This window comes from Onychomys torridus, chromosome 20 (assembly GCF_903995425.1).
Source record: "Onychomys torridus chromosome 20, mOncTor1.1, whole genome shotgun sequence".
Lineage (NCBI taxonomy): Eukaryota > Metazoa > Chordata > Mammalia > Rodentia > Cricetidae > Onychomys > Onychomys torridus.
Window position 1 is genome coordinate 33,600,125 of NC_050462.1, and position 24,282 is coordinate 33,624,406.

Here is a 24,282-nt window from a genome sequence, read left to right on the forward strand (position 1 = left end):
ATAGACATATATTCCATATATTGCACAGGAAAGAACATTTAATAACATTATCTACTAAGGTTTTCTGAAATAGAAGAGAAGAGAAAGATGGAGGGATGCTGCATGTCTTCTGCCCCAGAGTCCCATAAAGAAAGAACTCTATTTAGCATGGTAGTGAGAAATCATTTTCAATATCAGAATGTTAAATAGATGTAAGTTTATGGAGGAATCTTATTATCTTGGCCTTCCATAAGGGCTGAGAAAAGAATTTGGGAGTGTCCATGGCACAGACAAAATAAGATATTTAAATAGTATACCCCGAGTCTTGTGCAAGGAATGTCACTCTAATTACCAAAATCCTAATAGGTAATGTGGTTACTTTCTGGTCATCTTTACTCAATGGCATTATAGTAGGAAAAAAGGGTGGGGCTGGGAAAACACAACCTCACTTCAGATTTTATATTCAGAGTAGTTTTTAAACAAAAAGAAACTTTAGACATCCACTGATTTGGTTCTTCTCACTGTGCTAGCCATATCTCAGGAATACTGGCTAAGCTGGGGAGATACAATGAGGAGCCCACAGTTGTGATGATGGAAGTCAGAGGTGTGCAAACCTCAAGATAGTAAAACCACCAAAATCATTATTTTCAATGGCAAGGTACCCTATGGATGAGTCAGTAGTATGTCTTTTATTTCTGTACTTTAGAAGATTAATAACTTCCAAACATTTAAATTTATATACAAATGACTGATATTGATATACCTAGTATGACTGAATCAAGGTAAATAACATGGACAATACCAATATTATGATCAATGCATATTAGTTACATGTGATGCCAAAGCTACTGACTTCCTAGAAGCTACTTTCTTGACTTGTCCTCTTACATCCACCTTGAAATTATAAAATATTCACACAATGTTAAATTCATTTCTTCTTGAACAGTAGAATGGTTTTAAGATTGCTCTAAGTTTGTGGGATATATTACATGGAAGAATAAGTATGTAGAATTTGAATATATATATATATATACATATATATATATATGTATATATATGTATATATATGTATATATATATATATATATATATATATATATATATATTTCTACATTGTTGATAACTGGGAGACATAATCTAACAACAGAAAAGTTTATATTAGATTTCCACCATGATCCATTTGCAATACCAACATTAAAACTGAAGCTAGTATATTTAGTGATATCAAGTGCTAGCCCTTTAAGAAACGGTTCAACACCTTTAAATAAAGTTATCTACAAGTGTTTGCCTGTCTTTGTTAGATTTTTAAAGGAGGCAGCATCAATAAAGGATAACAGGATGATAGCAATACATGTGTTCACTGTGTTTGTATGAAGAATGGAGCATAAACTGGAAGACAAGTGGCAAGAAGGATTAGAACACAAGCTTCAAAGGTCAAAAATCCCCTGACTTCTGCCTAGTGTTAAAAACAGCTCTCCTTGTTGAGAAGGTAAGTTGGTGGTGAGTGATAACCCTCCATTGTCTGAACTCCCTATAATAACACTCAACAAGGGGAGTGCTAATTTTCCTCAAAGCCAACCTCCAGGACACTATCCTGCCATCAGACCTATAAACAGAGTCAATTCCACAGTTAAGGAGAAAAGTTAGAAATTCTGACCTTAGAAGAACATAACACACGTTATAGAATCATCAAGAAATTTCAAAAAAGTCCTTAGCAAATATCACATAAGGCAAACATATGTTAATCACAAAAAAATATTAAATGTCTGGAGCAAAGCAGGAAAATAAAAATGTAGCTTACACTCCAAGACAACAGAAGTTGAATTTCATGCCAGAAAAAATAAAACACATGATCAGCAAAGCTGTAACAGTACAACAGTTGCTTGTCTGGTTTTATACAGTTGTATTGCCGCAAACACTGATGGCCACTCAGTATAATACTCAGGAGGATATCAGGAAGCTCAAGAACAGGAAGTCACTTTTGCACATGCAGCTTATGGTATACCTCCATCAAATTAAAGCAGCAGTCCCAAATTTAAAATATCAAATAAAACTGCCTAGCTGATCAACCGCCGTAAATAAATCCTATATTTAGAAACTATGAAAGATGGAAAAGATCTTGAAAATTTATTTTTGCATTTTATAACTATAAGGTTGGAGGCCAAGAGAGATTTTCATGGCTTGGAGGAGGCTCAGCATTAATTAAGAGAAATGAGAATTATTTCTTCCTACTTATTCTATTGCCTCAAGCCTCTCACAAATGCCTGCTATCATTTTGTGTAATGGATTAAACATAACAGTAGATATGTAGAGCTTGCAAAAATATAATCACTTCTGTGTCTTGAAATATATTATTTATGTATGGAACATATAATCAACAGCAGAAAAGTTGAAACTAGGTTCATTTTTGTAAGTTCCACTTTCAATGCAAACATAAAAATTTAAACTGACTTATGAGCAAAATTATGAACTAATCTTAGCTTATGAATATCCTTTATTTACTAAAGAAAAGATTTAAGGTAATTTTCCTGTGATGAATATGAAATGTCCTTCTCCATCTCTTTTAATTTTAGTTTGAAATCTATTTTGTTAGATATTAGGATAGCTACACCAGCTTGTTTCTTAGGTCCATTTGATTGGAAAATCTTTTCCCAACTCTTTACTCTGATGCAATGTCTATTTTTGAGGTTGACAGGTGTTTCTTGTTTGCAGAAGGATGAGTCCTGTTTTTCTACCCATTCTTTTAACCTGTGTCCTTTTATAGGTGAATTGAGTCCATTGATATTAAGGGATATTAACGACCAGTGATTATTAACTCCTATTATTTTAGGTCTTGTTAGTGGTGGTAGCAGTGTGCCTGTGTCTCCCTTCTTTGGGATTTGCTGGTATGAAGTTATCCATTGTCTGTGTTTTCATGGGTGCAGCTAACTTCCTTGGGTTGGAGTTTTCCTTTTAGTACTTTCTGTAGGGCTGGATTTGTGGATAGGTATTGTTTAAATCTTAATTATTCTTAATTAATCTCTCCTTCCATCCCAAACCCAAAAGGCCCATGAATCTCTAAGTCACTCCCTCCTCCTTCCTGTGCATCTCTCTGTCAGGATTCCTGGCTCCTCCATTCTCTCTATGGCTGTTTCCTGTCAACTAGTCACTGGCTCCACCCCAATCCAAGGTTAATTTTATTAACTCAGCCTCATAGTTTCACAATGCAATCAAACATCCCACAACAGTTTTTTTTTTCTCAAAAAAGTTTTAGAATCCCTGCCTGCTGAGGTATATCTTCAATTTAAAATTTAAAATACATATTGCCACACAAATTACTGTGCAGTATATAAAATATTGCCAAAACTCTATTTAAATACTTTTAAAAGAAATTTGAATATATTAACTAACCCAGAAGTCTACTAGATAAATTATACATAGCATATTTGTAAATACTTTCATACAGATATGAAAAATTACCATTGTAACACAAATTTTGTTTGGTAATAAATAAAAAAGCTACTGTCATAGAAGGATTGCATATTATAGCATGAGGGAATTATTTTAGTATATGCTGAAAAAATTTAAAGCAGAAGAATGAAAGAGGAAAGATTGAAAGAAAGAAGAAGAACTTATAAAAACCCTTAGTTTGCAGTCATTGCCAAATTTGGGTTTGCCCGAGCCAGTAACTATAAACATAATCCATTTGCAAATAATAAACTTCCATTTGTCAACATAGAAATAGCCATGGTTAATGTAAAAACAATTAATAGATTTTCCTCAGAGGTAAATGCTGACATCCCAGAGCAGCTTTTTCAACAACTTGTAAAGTAAGACTCCCCAGGGCCTTGTGAATGGCAAGCTTATTAATATGAACTCTCCAAACACCATGACATAAAGTGTCTGTTCAGGAGGTCATCTCCAAAATGTACCCCATACATCTTCATGCACAAGAAATGATAATTTATCACCCAGACAGAAGGATCTACTGTAAACTAATCCAAACTGCTGATGATACACTAAATCAGTTTGAGTGATAAGTATAAATGAAGCTGTAAGCAGAGTACCAAGGGATTCAGATCCACCTGATCAATGAGATGTCGCGAGGCAAATGAAATGCAATGTTGACAAACATAGACTCCCTTGGTTGAAAATTAACCAAATCAAGTATTGGAGCATAAAATTGCACATTAACAGTAGCTTCAAATGAAGGTTTATTTTAATAAATTTTTACAGCAGTTTCGGATAAAACTGAACAAGCTGGTCCAGTGGAATAGAATATAGGGTGTACTCAAAATAATATATTTTACATACCACAGAAAACATGAGAGGAAAAGGGCCGCAAAGACATTCTGCCCAAAGAATGTAACCATAGTCACTCAATCTGACGTGCAAATACATGTACATAGTTAAAGGGAAATAATAAAAATTGTATGCAGAAAATGATTTCATATCAGCTTGCCACTGGGAATTCAAATTCAATTTCTAGTGCCCTTATGAAAACTTAAATGTTTTCTGAAACTGTCGTGTTACAAATTCGATGGGGAAAACAAAGCAGTGGGAATAAGGGAAGGGCATTCCTCTACATAGTTTATATTCATGGAGGGCACTCTTTGAGGTGAAGGAGAAAAAAAAAAAGATTTTCTCAACTATGTGATCAGAATGGAGTCTTCGTCCCTCAGCAAATAGAACCTACATCCTTCAGCAAATAAGTTTGATGGATTCAGCTATTCTGAGGGCATCTGTAATGAAAAGGGCTGATTAAAGTAAATTTTGATGGCTGCTAAGACTAATCTGCAAAAGTAGCTTGGAAGGAAACTTATTCTTCAATAAATGTATATGCTCTTCTTATTTGTTGCATTAAGTTTATAGGTTGTCATAGCAAATTTAACTCTTCACTTTGTGTTTTATCTTCCAGCTTATTTTTTGATAAAGATAGAATTCTACCACAAAAATATAGCCCGATCCCAGTTGCAGTTTATTTAAATTTCAAAATGAAAAGCTTACTAAGAACAGATAAGATTGATTGCTCTCTCTGTCTTAGCATAATTGTATTTCAGGTGAACATCAATTTACTTTAAAGGACACTTCTAAGTAGCAGAATGCATCATAAATAATTCATCAATCACAGTGACTAGGAGAGTGATTTACTCCAGCAAATTCAATGGAATCAAAGTTCTAATTTTTTATAGTTGTATCTGCTCTACATTTTTAATAATTTTGATGTATACAAATCTATTCTTACATTTTCATGCTTATTACCCTAAATGCCATATATACAATTGTCTTTTCTTTTTTCCTTTTATTAAAAATAGATTTTTTTTTCATACAATATATCCTGAATAGTTTTCCCTCCCTCTACTCCACCCCGTTCCTCCCCAGATCCCCTCCTATCTATATCTGCTACATTTCTGGCTCACGTTAGAAAAGAACAGGCTTCTAAGAGATAACAACAAAACCAAAACCACATAATTATTTCTTTTCTTTTAAAATGATTCATTTTCCTTTCAAATAAAAGTATTTTATTTTTATTGGGACAAACAGCAACTCTGTGTATCAGTAGTGAAACAAAACACAGACAGTACATAACTGAAAAACAAGTGTAAAATTTTCTCAATTATGTTATTTTAGTAAAGCTCTCAGTTTGTTTTCATATTACTTAAACATCTCAATTACAGTAAATAATAGCAGCAGTTTTTCTGAAGCTCTTATGTAAGTTGTTCCGGATCTGACATGTGTAAAAAGTAGTTCAATTTGTAAATGCCAATTAAATACCTCTAAATCGTGTACCAGTTTGGGTCTGGACAGATGATACACTGAGTGTCCTATGATGGTTTTTCTCTTATGTCATACTGAAGGAAGGAACCTGCCTTGCACACCTCCAATTTCTCCATCACAGGCGCAGTTTGTTATTAGTAATTTCCCAAACTGTGAACTAACCTTAAAAGAAATTCAACAGCAAGAAAAATGGCAGCAAATAAATAAATAAATAAATAAATAAATAAATAAATAAATAAATAGAAAGTGTTTTACTTACTTGCAAACCCCTCTGAAAAACGGAATGGCCCATAACATTAGCCAGCATTCTTATTAGAGCAGCCCCCTGTGGGAAAAGGTATTGGAAAGAAAAGAATTTCAACACGTGTGAGTCCGGCAGTGTCACATGTCAATCAAGAAGGGCCCACTGGGTTCACTCTGTTCTATTTTGAAAATATTCAAGGATGAAAACATAAAATAACATGTCACTTACAAGTTGGAAAATCCATGTCGTGTACATCTAAATGTTTCCTGGATTAAAACCTACTATTTTAAGATGAAAACTCCTCAAACACAGTATCTCAAGAAACAGTCTGTAATTAGGAGTAATAAATATTTCAGTGAACATGGTATTCGGTAAATTTAATAAAGCACGGTACTTATACTCAAAAGCCCATGATCTGGTAACCTAAGGATACCCATGTTAAGAAATATTCATATGAAAATATAATCTGCAAGTACTATAACAGTTTACTGAACTCCTTACTCAAGTGGGAATACTTTATAGCAAAAGTGAAGAAGAGAGTGTGAAGCAGTCAGGTTTTCTGGGTTCAAACTTTGTCTCTGCAAATGTCTCAACACTTTACCAGGACAAATGATTAGGCCTCTCTTCTCTTATTTTCTTCTCTTGCAACATAGAGTTACCAACAATCCTATACAGTGAGACAATTTTGAAGATTAAATAATTAGTGTGTATGTATGTATGTATATGTGTGTGCAGTACATACACTGAAATTAGTGTATATATGTGTGTGTGAGGTACGTATTTTAAAAATTAGTTTATATATGTGTGTATATATATAAATGTGTATCTGTGTAGAATAGTTGAAAACAAGGTCTGAAAGATCAATGCATTGAATAAAAAGAAGGCCAAATATTTTTGTCATATCTATTTCTTATAGAGGCTAGATGCAGTTATATGTACCTGTATTTAAGGAAATGTATGTAGTTAATTTTATTTTGATTAATAAAATAAAATACTGAATTAGAAAATTGAGAACTACTATTATAATGAATATAGAATACTCAAAATGTGCATTAGTAATCAACTTGAAGCCATCCAAGTGATGAGGGGCTAGCCAGGATGATCACAAACCTGAATGTAAACTACTAATTAGTCTTCTAGCCATCACCAGTTCATACTGAGCTGCTCAGGGGTTATTAAGCAGTGACTGTTTAAGTATAAATGACAGTCTAGGTTTAGTGGAAATTCCTTTGTGCCAGCATATCCCTCTCCACCATCCTTACAACTGCACATACTGCAGTAACTCCTCTCTCCAAGGTGTCTCTTTTAACTTGATGCCCATCAATTGTACATGCTGATGAGGTTCACTGTGGCATCTCAATGCACGCACCCAGGGTATCCTCTTCAAAGAGAGAAGAAGCCTACAACACTCATCAATCCTGCACTGCCCTGCCACAGTCAGTCCAGCAACACACTGATTTTCCACTGTCTGACATTAAAACTGTCCCCTTTAATTTTGGAACCGTGAAGCAATATAATATTTTCACTCCATTAGTCAATCACCCTTAAAGCACTCTCCTAAAAAAAATAAAAAAATAAGAAAAAAGAAAAAAAAAATCTCAATTTCCCAAAGAACTTGTTCCTCGAAGGAGAATGTTATCATCATCTCAACAAATAATGAGCTGGCAAACCATAAAGTTTTATGCCCCTCCAGATATATTTCCCTCTCTCATCTTCTAGTTCTTTCTCTCTCTATGTATAGTATTTTGCTTCTTGCTCTCTGTCTTCTGCACACTTGTATAAGTCCATAAAACATAAGCATTTATGATTCAATCTAGGGAGCGGGTGAGAATCCCCTGTAGAAGGCATCAGCTCTGTTGCCTGAATTTCCTTGACAAGCTCTCCTCCTATGTATTTTCCAATCTATTCTACCCACCCTGAGGGGAAAATCTGTCAGTTCTTCAACAACACTAACCCCTGCCACCTGGGGAGAGAGAGACTCCTACGCAGTCAGCTCCAACTTCCCTTCAGAGCCGAAGAGCCATCTTCAAATGATTTAAGTGATTCCCTCCAGGTAATGATGACTTGGTCCCTTGTTGGGCTATAAAAACTATCAGTTTGGCGTGAACTAATGACAAAAGAGTACCTTGTAGTCATAAAGAATGGGCCTGTTTTTTTTTCTGTCTTAGCAAGGCTGAAGCAGGGTGCTGAGAAATAAGACATAGAAATATAGCCAATATTCAAAAGACATAATAACACTGAGCTCTTCATTATTGTTATATCCTATAACTCAATTACATTTCAGAAAATATATTATCTGGATATTTTGATGTTGCCTGGAGCAGTCTACACTATATTTATCTGACCTTTTCTGGTGATTGCTAATTTTTTTAAATGCCTATTTTAAAGAAGTCTGCAAAGAGGTGTCAGGTGGGCTGACCAAATGTTCTTTAGTCAGTATGTAGGACACTTACTATGCATGGCTATAACAAAGGCCACACCTTACAGCACAGCTAAAGTCACCACACATACTTCTGTTCTGGGGAAAGGACTGAATCACATTTCTCTGTATCTTGAAAATATGTATTTACCTAGCTGACCTCACTTATAATGTGGCAAATTATCTTCACTTGTGATTGAAAGTTCTGGCCTCAAGAAAATGAATCGGACATTTAAGCACCTTGAGGAGCCTTTGTGGGAGGGAATTGTATTGTTTCTTAGGAAAAGTCATCATGACTTTATAAAGCAAGGTCCAGGGGGATATACTGTGCTATCTGACTGATTTGTTTAGGATATCATCAACTATATGTCACAAAAGGAGCTTGTAAACTCAATCAGAGTTTAATAGTTGTTCTTCTTCTGTTCTTTATTTTTTGTTTACTTTGTAATAATGTGAGTACCTAATGATTTCAGAGATGACACTAAATATATCCAGAGAAAGGACCCCCTCTCCTCAGATTGAGCACATTTCTTCCCTGCAGTTGGCTAAGATGAGCTCCCTTAATTCAATAATGGTTGACAAAGAGAGAAACTGTCTGCACATATGGCAATTACTTTGTATTCTTGAACACTAGCTATTCATCAAGGATACAGCCTTTATTGTTCCACTGGTATGTTTTCACAATATGTAATCACTTTTTAAGAGAAGGTAATCTTACAAACTCAATTATTTCCTTAGCATATGTTTAGTGAATTGGTAGTTTGGTCAATATCCCACAGAATACAAATAGGGTTGATGTAAGCATACCTCATCCCTATGGGGTTGAAGGGTCTAAAGAGTGACATTTCTGTTATTCCTGGAAAGGTGGACATACTCAGGCCCCATCTACATGATGTAGCAGGAATAGTATTTACATAGTTGGAAGGGTGAGGAGGCGAGAAACCTGAAATACAGAAGGACATGCAGATAGGAAAGCAGGAAGCCTCATAATGGGAGATTGTGTGGGAAGTAAGTTTGAAGCAGATTTTAGAAGCTTAAGTTGCAGAAGTAAAGTATGTTGGAAGGTACGGGCTGTTGTTTTTCACTTTTGGGGGGCCTGCCACCCAGCTCCTAAATAAATCACACATAGTATTGTTAATTATGAATGTCCAGTCTTAGCTTGGCTTTTTTCTTGCACTCTTTCCTTAACTTAAATTATCCCATCTATCTTTTATCTCTGGGCTTTTCCTGTTCTTACTTCTGTAAATCTTACTTCTACTGTGTAGCTGGCCCCTGATATCTTCCTTCTTCTCTGGCTCCTACATCTCTCTCTCCACCCAGATTTCTCCTTCTATATATTCTCTCTGCCTGCCAGCCCCACCTATTTCTCTCTCCTGCCTCACTATTGGCTGTTCAGCTCTTTATTAGACCATCAGGTGTTTTAAACAGGCACAGTAACACAGCTTCACAGAGTTAAACAAATGCAACATAAACAAAAGTAACACATCTTAAAATAATATCCTACTACAGTGGGCTTAAGTATGATACCCCAGAATGGGTAAGATAACCAGAAACAAACAAGAGGAATGAGTGGTAGCAAGACAGTTTAACAAATGTGACAGAGGCAAATTTGATTTCTAGTCTAAGAGAGGAGAAGATGACATTAGAAGATATAGATAGATAGATAGATAGATAGATAGATAGATAGATTGATAGATGATAGATAGATGAGAGAGAGAGAGAGAGAGAGAGAGAGAGAGACTTTAGAAGAAATTAGCTAACCTGGTAAAAATCACTTGGAAAATGTGAAGTTTTAAAAATAGGTAGAGAAACAGGGGACTAGAGAGAAAGGCAAGAAAGAAATGAACTATGGGAGAGGGCATAGCCAGAGACATAAACGGGGTTAGGAGTAAGTAAGAATGCCAGAGAAATGTGCTCTTGTTTCAGTGAAGATGACAGAAAATACAATCCATAGGGCTTTCCACAGATAACACCGTCTTCTCTGTAGTACTCAGGATAAACACTCAGGAAATTAAATTTTTTTAAAAAGGGGGATGCCAGAGTATGACAAACAGCTGAAAGTAACCTGGGTATGAGCAGAGTCATGGAAGACATGGCTGGGACTTGTGCTTTTAACTTCAAGGAAAATAATATTTATCAGAGGAATGTAGTCAGTAACAATTAGGAAAGACCTATTTTAATATCCCATGGGTGTGAATAAAGCTAAAAGGATGTGAACATGAGACATTTGTTTTTTGCTTATTTTGGGTTTTTCAAGACAGGTTTTTCTCTATGTAGCCCTGGCTGTCCTGGAACTCTCTCTGCAGACCAGGCTGGCATCAAACTCACAGAGATCCACTTGTCTCTGCCTCCTTGAGAGCTGGGATTAAAAGTGTGCATTACCACCCACCACATGGCCTTTTTTTTTTTAATGTGAGAGAAAATGTCATTCCAAGAAATAATAACTGAATAAAGATGATTGGAGACATGAAGATCAAGAGATGGGTACTGGAACAAACTTCCAGGAAAAAGAAAAGGAAAACCTAAGTTAGTCTCGGAAAGAATGAGCATAGGTTTCCTGAGACGAAACAGAGAGAGAAAAGGGAGGGAGAGCTCACAAAGAGATTTTAGAAACCAAAGCACAGATGGAAACAGTCTAAACACAACAGACTGCAGCTGTACAAGGATGTATGGTCGGTCGGTCTGTCTCTCCACTGAGGACCCACCGCCCAAAGCACTTCCTGGTGCACAAATGATTCTCAGATAAACAAAGGTCTATCTATTTCAACAATGCAAAGGCAGTCTTTAGATTATGTCATCCTGAGAGTAGAACTAGATTTCCAAATAACTACAGTGAGTAGGGAAGAGGGAAAACTTGTGAAGCAGTGGAAAGCCCTGTCTTAGCAGAAATCACTCAGAATGTATCATTCACCAAATAATAGTGGTGCAATACAGTCATGATGTAAAAAAGAAGGCATCATTATTTTGTCTAATCAGAAGTTTGAGGCTCAAAAAGATTGCATAACTTGCTAAAGTGACCCAAATTAAGTAAAAGAGACATGATTAGACACCCACTTATATCCAACTCCAAATCATTCACTTTAACTGATGTAGGTTACTGTCTTAGGATCTGCAATCAAGATAGATTCTAGACCCTTTTGAAAGTCATTGTACAAAATGAGAACCTAGAGAGAAAAGTGTTGTGGAATATTATTTTAACTAGGTGAAAATGTGTTACATTTGCGTTGCAGAATGATACTTTACCTGTGTAAAGGTGTAATACATGTGTTTATGTTACATTTGTTTACTGACGGAAGGGTGTGTGTCTAATTATGTAAAGACACGTTTGCGTTTGTTTCACCTTGTCTGCCTAAGGCACAAGAATGGTCTAATAAGAAGCTAAGCAGCCAATAGCTAGGCAGAGAAAGGATACATGGGGCTGGCAGGTAGAGAGAATAAACTGGAAGAGATATCTAGACTCTGGGAGAATGAGAACAAGAGAGAAGAGGAAGAGGAGAAAGTGGGTTGACACACCAGCCAGTCACACACAAGAAGCAGGAAAAGTAAGATATACAGAAGGAAAGAAAATTAAAACGCCCTAAGGCAAAAAGGTAGATAAAGAGAAACAGGTTAATTTAAGTTAAAAGAGCTAGCTGGAAATAAGCCTGAGCTGGGCTGAGCATTCAAAACTAATAATAAGTCTCTATGTGATGATTTGGGAGCTGGTTGGTAATTCAAAGAAAAGACCTGGCTACAGGGGAGAAAAAGAAGAAGAACGAAGAGGAGGAGGAGGAGGAAGAGGAGGAGGAGGAGGAGGAGGAGGAGGAGGAGGAGAAGAAGAAGAAGGAGACAGGGAAATGGTTAGAATTGTTCAGTTTAGAATTAGTAGCATTCTGACAGCAGAGGATGAAAGAAAATTAATCCAATAAGATGTAAAATGACTTTCCAATATTCTTAGGCTGGAAATTAAGTGGAATATTTGGATGACATGGGAGAATGAGGCATATTTGTGTACTAAGAAACACCAAGCTGCCTTAGCACAAGTTCAGTGCAAACCAAAGGCTACAGAAGTCAAAAGTGTGTAGAAACGCACTGCTCAGATTGCCTGTAGCTTCTGCATTCTCCCCCTTGGAAGATCCAGATTAATTCAGTAGGGCAGTTGGCAGTATGAAGATCCCAATAGGATCTATCTACCTTGGGTTTGTCACAGGCATTAGCTAGTAATCAGTCTCTACTAACAGGAGTCTAAACAAAACTGGAAGTTTCTTTTCATACCCTGTAATGAACTTTCTATTCTGCATACATATGCTTTACAGCTCATCCCACTGCTTCTACTTTACAGATGGGAGAGACTGAAGCAAAGGGATAGACCATTTGTTCAGTATCTGTGGGCCCAGTCAGTACTGGAACTTGTCTCTGGCCTAATTAGCTTACATCCACCTCATTGTTTTTAATTTCAGTTCCTTAAAAGGCAAAGAAACCTATGCAGTGAGAAAGCCCTGTTCTATTCTGCATTGTTGAAAGGGTTAGTATATTGACTTCGAAATCAAAGTGATTTTTCAAATGTTAACTTTCAGAAAGATGTCTCTTTACTAAGCATGCACACACATAGAGAGAGTAGAACATTCTGACATAATCTGTTAATGTAGAATGTCTTTGGTCTGAAGAAATAGAATATGTTAAATCCTTCCATTTTTTTAAAAAAAAATAGGCTTTCTCCTTTTAAAGATAATATGAGCTATTTTAGCATATGAAAAATAGGGTGGGGAAGAAAAAGACCTAATCTTGAATATCCCTGACTTACAAACTGATGGAACTCCCTGCCTTACTCCACTCCTTGTCTCTTTCAAGTTCATAGACTCTTTTATCCATCAGTTGTTATATACATGTCTGTGTGTACATCAACACATAGATATAAGCTGCTCAGTCTATAAAATGTCTATATACATACATACATACATACGTGTGTGTGTGTGTGTGTGTGTGTGTGTGTGTGCGTGTGCGTGTGTGTGTGTGTGTGTGTGTGTGTGTGTGTTTTCAGAGCTGGTCATTTGGTACTGGATAACAAATTGGTATGATCTTCCCGGGGGTGGGGGAACTATTTTTCTGCTCTCAGCATGCTTCAGTTGCCTGTAATTATATCATAATCTAAAGGAAAAGAATAAGAGTAGAAAGAGGATGAAAACGGAAATAAAATTAATTCTAATCATGAAAGCAAAATGAATGCCCAATTGCTCCATCACCCACGCTTAGAACCTTGGAGTCCTCTTTGATTTATTGCTTCCTGAGGCCAAGCCTCTACCTCTGTGAAGCTGAATTATTTCACGGCCTCTTAATGACAGCCCCTGATGCATTCTCGCCCTCACAAATCTATCCTGTGGGCCACATCAAACTAATTTTAATAATTACTTTGGAAGCCTAATGTCTTCTAAGCTCTCTAGTTCTGCTGTCAGCTCAAGCTTGTTAGGTGATTTAGATGTCTACTATTACACTTAAAAGGAAGCAGTAATGGCAGCGGCAACCCTATTGTTTCAATGAAGAACAAGAAGGAAGGCCACCTGTATTTTTTGACTACTCATTAAAATTATTCATAAAATAGTTGGAATAGTGTTTGCCACATAATAGCTTCCATACAGTTACATTGAATTGTGGTCATCTAAGGTCCTTGTCTCCCAAAATCTTTACTCCTAACCACCATCCTAAGGTTATAATCAAGGCCATAATAATCCCCAAACTACAGAGGTAAGGACAGGCAGATAAATTAGTTCAAGGACACCCTGGACTACATAATAAGTTCCAGGACAACCAGAGCTACACAGAGAGACCATGTCAAAAACCAAAAGAAGAGTATGGATGAACATGATATTGTATGTAGGGATAAATCGACGTGAAAGGATAAAACCAAGAGCAAAAGTTAACAAGAATGGGACAGCAAAGAAGTGGCGGCAAGATCAAAAATGAAACCTAAGATTCTATAAATAAAGAATAAGAAAGTAAGGTTCTAGACTTTAAAATGACCAAGGAAAAAAGACAAGAAAAAAAAATCACACAAATGAGTGATATTGGGGGTAGGGGGATGGGGCTTTAACTATAGAAAATGTTAAAAATTAAAGTTAATACGACTCCCATCAACTTTTGTATTATGAATTAAAATTCTGGTAGAAAGAATTTTTAATACATTTTAATTTTTTTAAAAAATGATCATGAAGTAAAAAGGCTAACAAGAGGTTTAAAAAATCATAAATTCTAAATTTACACTCTCCGAAACAAAGTTTACATGTAAGCAAACTTTTAAGGAAATTTTATGACATGTAAATACTTTGTTCTAGAAAAAGTACAACAAATTAACTGAAAAGAATAAAAACTCCACAACTTTAGATGATGTGGAGAAACCACTATGTAATCTATGGAAGTAAGTGTGAGCATGTGTGTGTGTGTGTGTGTGTGTGTGGTGTTTGGGTAGAATGTTTCTGAAAATTCCACTCATATAAAATAGCATATATAGCATTAATATGCATACAACTTAATCCGTGCATTACACCTTGTTATATATAGAAAGCAGGAAATACAAAGTGACAGGGATATTTACTTTACAACCTATGTTGTAAATGTATTGCATTAATGTTATAAAGAAGAAAATTAATTGAACTTGAGTATCCTGGAAGGACTTTTGATAAGATTATTCAAACACTTTAAAAATTATTGCATATCTTAATAAACTAGGAAGTAATAGGAATCCATTAGTGTATCTTAGGGCATCCTCCAAAAAAATAAAGTCAGTGGTGAAACATTTCATCAATTATTTCTGTGAACATGGACATGAGGTATGAATGCACTCTATTAATACTTATATTTAAAAGAGCAGTGAAAGAAATGAACTAATGAAAGATATGCGAAAGAGAAATGTGCAGCAAGTAAACATTATTCAGCAATGATGTGAAAGCTCTTGTTGAAAACAAAGACAATCTGTGGACTTAATCTATAAAATCAATACAATAATGCATCAATGCTGCCCAAAACAAGTTCAGTCAATAAAAATCTAAAGTTTAGTGTATCTTTGAAAACTAATCAAAGGAATAAATTCATAGAATCCTGTTCTCAAAAGAAGATACAAACAAATGAAACAAAGCCAAAAGCAATAAAGAGAATGTCAAAGGTGTTCAGCTCTCGCAGGGAAAATTGTATAGCTTATCCAAACACATAGCACTCAAGATGGATGACTGCATTTACTGCAAGGATAGTCATTACAAACATCAAATTTTTCACAATCATACTTTTGTCCAAATATTTTTCAGATTTTTTTCTTTATCTGAAAATTCACAATGATAAATCAACAGAATTTTAAATCAGAGAAATGCAAAAATAACCTTTACTTTGCATTATGTAGCTCTGAATCTGAAGTGGTTATAGCCCAGAGAGCAGTGGTGGGCTGGGAAGTCAGGATAAGGAATATGAAGTGACCTGCCCTGATGTCAGCAGTAGCAGAGTGATGATACTTATTCTTAAAGGACCAGCAGAAAGGCAGTGGGGAATTCAATATAAAATACTGAAATAATCAATTATCCAATCAAAAATTAAACAAATATACAAATCAATGAGTCAGTAAAGACCTCCAAATAAAAATACAAACATTTAAAAATATTAGTAGAAAATGTAAGAACATACCTTTATAATTTGGGAATAACAGGTGACATTAAAAATCAAAAAGTAAAAAGTCTACAAAAATGGACAGACCAACACTAAACTTAAAAACCTATATAAAAAACAGACAGTAAACTTTACTTATCAGTCTCACGAGCAACGAACAGATAGTTTACAAAATACGAAAGAACACTTCTCTTTAACTAATGATAAAAAAGGAATAATCAAACATTAAAAAGACAAAAGCAAATATACCAGAGTGTGGGAAATAGATACAAATTGAAAATTCCAGAAATAATAAACTCATAAAGAGAATCTGAGGAGTAAGGAAACAAATTAAAACAGTATAATGGTGTTCTACCACCATTAACCAAAGAAGCAGCTGAAACTGAGAAAATGCCAACCATTAGGGAAGACTTGGATTATGGTTTCCTAGGTACTCCTAAGGCATCATGTACACAGGTACCAATGCCTGACAAGAAAGGGCATGCCAAGGTAACTTACAGATTTTGTTTATTTGGAACATGGGTAATAATTCCATGCTTGCTGGACCTAAAAAATAAAAATGATGCAGAGTGTAACCTACATCCCAGATCAAACAGCAGTCAATTAGCAACTTAGTAAAATGATGCTGTGAGTCGGGAGACAGTGTGAAGCAACAAAGACCAGACTGCCATGTGGAGTAAGTACAGATGCAGAAGGCAAACAAAAAATAATAAAAAAATAAAAAATGAAAAAAAGAGCCCTGTGCTTCTCAACAAGGGAAGGTTACAGAAAGCAGTCCAATCCAGAAAAAGAAAAAGAATGAAGGGAAAGTGGCCAATGTTTTAGTAACAACCCCAAATAGTGTTTCTGTGGAGAATATTCCTTGTGATAAAATGTGCTTCAAAGAGTGCGTGAACTGAAATGAAGACTAATAAAACTTCTCAGTGTGAAATTAATTTTTGGCATGATCGAAGAGATTTGATCAATTGGTAAGAACAAAAGCTCACAGAAGTTTTAGAAGAAAGGGAGTGATGAAATTCAAGTAGGAATAAAAGAGTGTAGACAATGAGGAAAGAAAAACAATGGCATCCACCGTCCATCACACTGAAAAAATTACCTTGGGAAGTGTAGACGCCACACCTTACCAACCCATGATTCCTGGCCAGGCCACATCACATCAGGATGTAATGAGAAAGATACCATTTGTAACAATGCTTTTAATTTACTTAAATCCATGAACATGAAGACAAATTTACAAATATGCCTTTATTTTTGTTTTACGGCAGCTATGAATACAAACGTGGATGAAATTATATTCTAGTTGATCATTGGATGTCTGCTACTGTAACAAGTATCCAATAGCATCAACTTGTAAAAGGAAAAAGTTTATTTCAGCTCACAGTTATAGAGACTCTAACCCATGACTGACAGGTAGGGTGGATATGGGGCTTGTAGTGAGAGACCACACACAGTGCAGGGAACACATGGCAGAGCAAAATCACTTGTATCATGGCTGTAACAGAAAGTAGACATAGAAGGAAGGAGATGAATTCCTGCTATCCATTAGAGGTGATGGCTTCTGGGAAGTCATTGTTTGTTTTTTTTTACTTTCACTTTCTGCCACTTTCCAGATGCACTCTGTGTCCTAGCCCTTGACATATGGGCCTTGGAGGTCATTTTAACCTATAGCAGCTGATCTGTTATCTCTAGGAAAAGAAACCCGGATGTAGGGATGTAGGGAAAGGGATGGATGAGGGCTTTTAACTCCATCACTTTACTTATTTGACAGAACATTACTATGTCCAACAAAATAGTGACATTTTACTGTTTGTTTTTGAGGTAATGAATGTATGACACAATTTTCTATACATCTGAAATTTGACTTAGGATTTTTATTTTAAAATGACCAATATTCTTATTTGGAAAAATTGTCAACCTATACATCTTACAACCTCATTATCAATTCTACATGGTATATAAATGTCTTATCGCTCTGAAACTCTCTGATGTATTTGTAGCAGTTCCTACCAGTATGTTTGCCATATAGTTTGCTTATTTAAAACTGATTTATCCATAGAGAAAAATGTTGACTAGAAATAGCCGTAGACTTACTATAAATTGCCCCACAATTATGATTATATGAATAATAAGTTGCTTGAAAAAATGAACATAATAACCTCATCAGAGAAAAGTATATTCTTGTAGTATGTGGCAATGAATACAGAGACCTACAACTAGTTAACTTGGAGAGAATAAGAGACTTCAGCATTCTCAGTCCAAAATGTGATGTCCATATCACACACCTCTCCACAAAATTCAAGGATCTATGCAGAAGAAGAGGTGAAAAGATTGAAAGAGCCAGAGGAGATGGATGCCTTCAAGGAAACAGTATTTCCCATACACAATAGAGTAGATGCTCATATAAAGTCACAGTAGTTGTGGCAGAGTGCACATGACCTACACACGCTCAAGCCAGACAAAATCCCAGCATAGAGCAGGAAAGGTTTTCATGCAGCCACATACCTAGCTGTGGAGTTTTAGTATTGATTGCTGCTGGGATAAGGAAGTCAGTCAGTGGAGTGACATCTGGTAATAACTCACTCCAGAGAAGAAGCAGCACCCAGGAGTAGCTGGCCAATGTAAATTGGACTTGATGAGTAGACAGAAGGAAGGAAAAAATACTAGGTGGGTGAGGAGGTAGGGAAGGAGTTGGGGAGAGGACTAAATATAATCAAAACATATTGAATTAAATTATCAAAGAATTAATGACAACATTTACAAAAATTAACTTAGTAGTTAATATATGTTAACTTATGTAAAAAATATGATGGTATTAATAACTTTTACAGAATAGCAATACAATATTTATTTTCATTTTTTTAAATCCTAAAATGCCACAAACCTGTGTTGATTGGATAAAGGGGATTTAATTTTGTTTTCAAAAGTTAAGGCAACATAATTTGCTGAAACATGGTATGTACTCACTCATAAATGAATATTAGCTGTAAAATAAAGGATAACTATGCTACAATCCACAGACCAAAAGAGACTAGGTAACAAGGAGGGTCCAAGTGGGGCATGCCCAGATCCTCCTGGGAAGGTAAAGTAGAAGAAATTTTGTAAGTGGATTGAGTACAGGTGGAGATAGAAACATGAGCAATAAGGTTGGGAATTTGGGGGGGGGGGTAGCATTAAAAGAAACAACTAGAAAGTGGGGGGCATTTGGGGGCTAGGTAAAAGCAAGGCACAGGGGATTCTCCCAGGAATCTACAAGGGATGGCCCCATCTAAGACTCCTAGCAATAGCAGACACATAGCTTGAACTGGCCATCTCCTGTGATGAGGCAAGACTTCCAGCAGAAGGACTGGGACACTAACCAGCCACATAATCTTCAACCTACAGTATGCCCTGCTGAAGGTAAGGGTAGCCTAGAGATCTAGAGAGTGCCCAACCAACAACTGATTTAGCCTGAGACCCATGCCAGGAGAGCGAGCCCACCCTTGATACTGCCTAGAGTGCCAGGATCCATATGCTGGATGACTCAGAGACCTAGGATGGAACCAAACATGACTGGAGAAAAAAAGGTAAATGTAATTATGCCTAATGATATTATGCCATACTCATAGATTAGTGCCTAGCCCAATTGTTATCAGAAAGGCTTCATCCAGCAACTGGTGGAAACAGATGCAGAGACAGACCCATATCCAAACATTAGGCCAAGCTCAGGGAATCCCACTGAAGAGAGGCAGGAAGGATTGTAGGAACCAGAAGGATCAAAGACATCACAAGAAAACCTACAGAATCAATGAATCTGAGTTCATAGGAGCTCAAAGAGTCTGAACTGACCACCAGGGAGCCTGCATGGTACTGACATAGGCCTTCTACATTTATGTGACTGTTGTGTAGCTTGGTCTTCTTGTGGGACTCCTAACAGTGGGAGCAGGGACTGCCTATTACTCTCTTGCTGGCTTTTGGGACCCTATTCCTCATAGGGGATTGCCTTGCCCAGCCTTGAAATACAAGAGGAGGAGTTTAGTCTTACTACGACTTGATATGCCATGTTTGTTGATATCCATGGCAGGCCTGCCCTTTTCTGAACACCAATATAAGAGGAGTGGATTGGGGATGGTTAGAGGGGGAAGGGAAAAGGAGTTGGCTGAGAGGAGGAAGGGGAAACAGCAGCTGGACTGTATAATTAATTAATTAATTGATAAGAAAAATTCTAAAATCTTTTGAATCACAAGTTCATTGTTTACATACACCAGACTGAGAAAAATCTTCAAAGATGTCAGTATCATTTATGTTTTTGAATATCAGCCAGCACATAGTATCCTCATATATTGTGGAATAATTGTTTCCTGTCATGACTTGACTATCATAGCTGGAAATCTATGTGAAATTTAGTGCATTTTAGAAGATACAGAAAGAAGTAATGCTCATGAATTTAACATGTAGCATGTCAAACTTGTTATGGAAATAATGTTTTTAAAACATGCTTACATTATATGCCAACAAATACCACAAAATTTAAATACTTGGTATAACCATTATCAATTGGGGTTTAGATGAATTCCAATATGAAATACTATCCTAATTTTTGCCTAATATAAAATAAGGCATGGTTCTTTATAAGTAGTGGTACTAGATTTAGTTTATCAGTAAATAAAAGAACTTAATATGTAAGCAGTAATATATAGTTTATTAATCAACCTTTAGTTGATTAATACTTGTAAAGGGGATTATAGTTGGACATTGATTTAAAAGTTAGAGTAGAGCACTAACATGGAATAAACTTTTTATTAAAGTGTATATTTTGTAAATAACCCAAACATTCACTTCTGTCACTAGTAGTCAAATGTCAAGTATTCAAATATTTGAAAACTGCTCACAAACTACTTTATAAAACCATTTCATTATATGGTTGACCAAAATCTTCATTTACATGATTCTTTCTTAAGTTTTATAATATATAAATGGACATGGAAAGATAGATATAGATGAATATTATGTGAAAGTCTAGCATATGCCAGATCCATTAACATGTTTATTATTATTATTATTATTATTATTATTATCATTATCATTATCATTATTATTTTGATGATGATGATGCAATTCCTGCATTTTTTCTCTGATGTCGCTCTACATTTTTACCTCTGCATTTGATACATTTTTAATTCTTCAAAATAATACTTTTCCCTTTCTTTTTCATAAACCATTGTGTGCATTTTGCTGAGTATCCCAGTCACTGAAGATTCAAGAACAAGTAGAGACATCTACTGTAGCGATGAAGAGATTATTAAAATACATCCTCTTCATGGCTCTAAAAACTTTCTTGCTTAGCGACACATATGCTGGCCAATTATTAACTTTTACTATTTATTGGTAGAAAATGTAGCAATGCTATTCAAGTATTAATCCTCCTTTTGGCTCTTTCTTAAGGTCAGAATTTATGTTGTGTTGCTGAGACAATGATATTTAGATGTTCTGTTGGAGATTTGTAATAATTAAAACTACTCTTTTAGAAATGAAATTGCAAAGACATTCCTCAATAACTGTGAGATCAGCTCACATAACTTTCAAACAAATTTGTTTTGACTATGTGAGCAGTGCATCAAACTGTCTGTGCTCAGCCACAGTTCACCTTTCTCCAATGCCAGTTTGCATGGCATTCTACTTGGCAGTGTTCTAGCTTGAGAAGTCAGTGACAATGTGTTTGTGGCATCCGAGTTTCAGATGCATGTCACTTTATGGCTTTTATTTTAAAAACAAAGATATTTTTACAGAGGAAGAAGAAAGATCCTAAGTATGGAATAGTAGAACACAGGTGATCTGAGGGGGTGAAGGAAAAGAGGGAGATTTAAGTGGGGTGGAGGATGGGGGAGGAGGAAAGAAGATAAAGTGAGAAGAGGGATAATAACACTAAGGATGTTTGGAAAAGCCATGTGGAAATCTACTATTTTATAAGCTTCCTCTATAAAAGAGTTTAAAAGTTGTTGCCCTGTACAGGGAATGTTATTCCTACCATAGAACATGGGTTGAAAATAAAAAGTATACCATGGACACAAGACATACAGATATCAAGCCGGTACTAGCCAGAAAGTTTCATACTTGCTGGCTATCTTTCATATTACTAGAAGGTGCTATGTAGGCTGCTGACCAAGAAAAGTCACCAGCAGTCTTTCCCATCTGTAAACTCTGCAAGCTACAATAGCCTCCTGGGAGAATGCCCATGGGTGCATATGAGTAGAAAAATGACATTTAAGAGGAAAAAAAAATCAGAGTGCACTATACTCATAATCTTCATGGAAAAATCTATAGTTTATTGGTCTAATTAAGAAACTCCAGGATCAAATATGCTTCCCTAGATGTCTTGGTTTTGGTGGATAAATGCATCATTGTCCACCAATTTTAAAACAAGGCTCCATAGAAAATGAAGGAAATTCAAGTCAAGAAGACTTGAGACTTGGAGGTCAGCTCTTTAGAATCATAGGCATATGTTCCATATGAATGACAGAAGCATAAATAACCCTGTCCTTCATATAGACTCAAGACTGTCATTTGTGGGTTTTTTTTCCCTATGAAAATGGAGATGTGCAATACACTTACTCATTCAGAGAATATGTCTCTGGACTTCCTCCTGCACTGAAGCTATCTATACATAGTTATTGCTCTGAGCCTCTCATATGTTCTGACACCACTGACAAGGACAAAAGTGTAGTATATTTTTTCATTAAGCATCCATATGAGGAATTCTTCAAGGATGGACTCACACAAGGGGCTGATGAGATTATTTACACAGAAGGACCATCATTGAGTTCAAGAACAATATAGAATAAAGCCATGCTTCTTAACTCTGGTAGGCTATAAAACTGAATTTACCATCCTACTCAATCCATAATAAATAAAGCATGTATTACAAGATAATACCATCAAACTGATGTTTTGATCATTGCAATTAATCCAGACAGGAAAGAAACCCATTAGGTTCTGCATTTCATTTTTATCACCCATATACATATGTAAAAGGGCAAAGAAGAAACATGATTTCTTTATGGCAAGGACATGAACACTGGATGACGCTTTTGAATCTTTGTTCTATTTAATACGTGATATGACTGAACTTCCAAAAGGTAAGGAAAGTATCTTACTGTGTTTATGTTTGCAAAATAAGAGCAATAGGGGCTTGAGTAAGGTTTTCTCTATCTTCCTGTCTGCTATTCTGTCTTGAGGGCAAGTTTACAAAAGGGATGAAATGCCCAGATTAAAGTTTGATCAAACCACATTCACCTGTTTTCAAGAAAACAAATTATCCCCTTCATGCATTTCATTGATAAATGGATTATCTCTTCCTTTGCTTTTCCTCCAGAAAAAGACAAGTCGTAAGTTCAGTTTGGGTGCTTTTATGTTGCAGAAGCCATTGGCAAGTGGGTTAGATAACATCTAGAAGTCAGTCAATGAAGAACATCCCACAGCCACCCCTGCTTGTAAAACAGAAGGACAGATTTCTCTTCCAGCTTTTGGGTTTTGTTTTCAGTGTGGCACAGCACAGATGTATCCTGTCCCTAGAGACATTCAAAACTCAAAAACATATCGTCCAGAGAACAAAGCAGCCAGCCATTTATCACAAAGTAAATTCTCCTGACAGTCGTGGTTCAGGAACAGAAAGAGAGAATAAGCCAGAGTTTTTATTTCAAGACAATCTTACTGTAATAAATTCAGCAATTGTATGTGAGAAATTCATTGTTTAAACTTTGCATTTAAAGTTTACTGTTGTCAAGCTAAGTCAATGATATCCAAAGCTTCAGTGTCAGAGTTAAAGTAAAGAAAATAACTCTTAGGAATATACTCCTTGCAATCCAAGCACTCATGAGGTTGAGGTAGAAGGATCATCTGGCTACCATAGTGAGACTCTGTCTCACAAACCAAACATACATCATATAAATAGCATCCACAAATCAGTTTGAGAACAGCAGCTCTATGAAACAAACACCCCCACATTCATAAAAATCTGCTGTGGTCTTTCCCCCTTGAGACCTACAAGGAATTATTAGCACTCCCCCCGCAAACATGTACATCACAGGTCCGTTTATCACTGCTCTAAACCCTACCTTCTGGAATATATCTGTCTTTCCCCAATCTTTATTTCCAGCTGCCAATATAAGAAACGTTGATTGTAGTTACTATTAGAGCCCCCTCAAAAAAAATCAACCATTCTTTTATTTTTGGACACTGAAAGCCAAATTTAGCTTGTTATTATACCATACATACAAAGGAG

At 35.9% G+C, this 24,282-nt stretch overlaps 1 protein-coding gene across 1 annotated transcript in view; it reads right to left on the minus strand.

Moving 5' to 3' along the window:
• Positions 1 to 24,282, minus strand: part of Trhde (thyrotropin releasing hormone degrading enzyme) — a 395,355-nt gene that overhangs the window by 111,827 nt on the left and 259,246 nt on the right. The window contains 1 exon segment of the mRNA XM_036169607.1: positions 5,996 to 6,061. Within this exon segment, the coding sequence (XP_036025500.1) occupies positions 5,996 to 6,061 (66 nt within the window).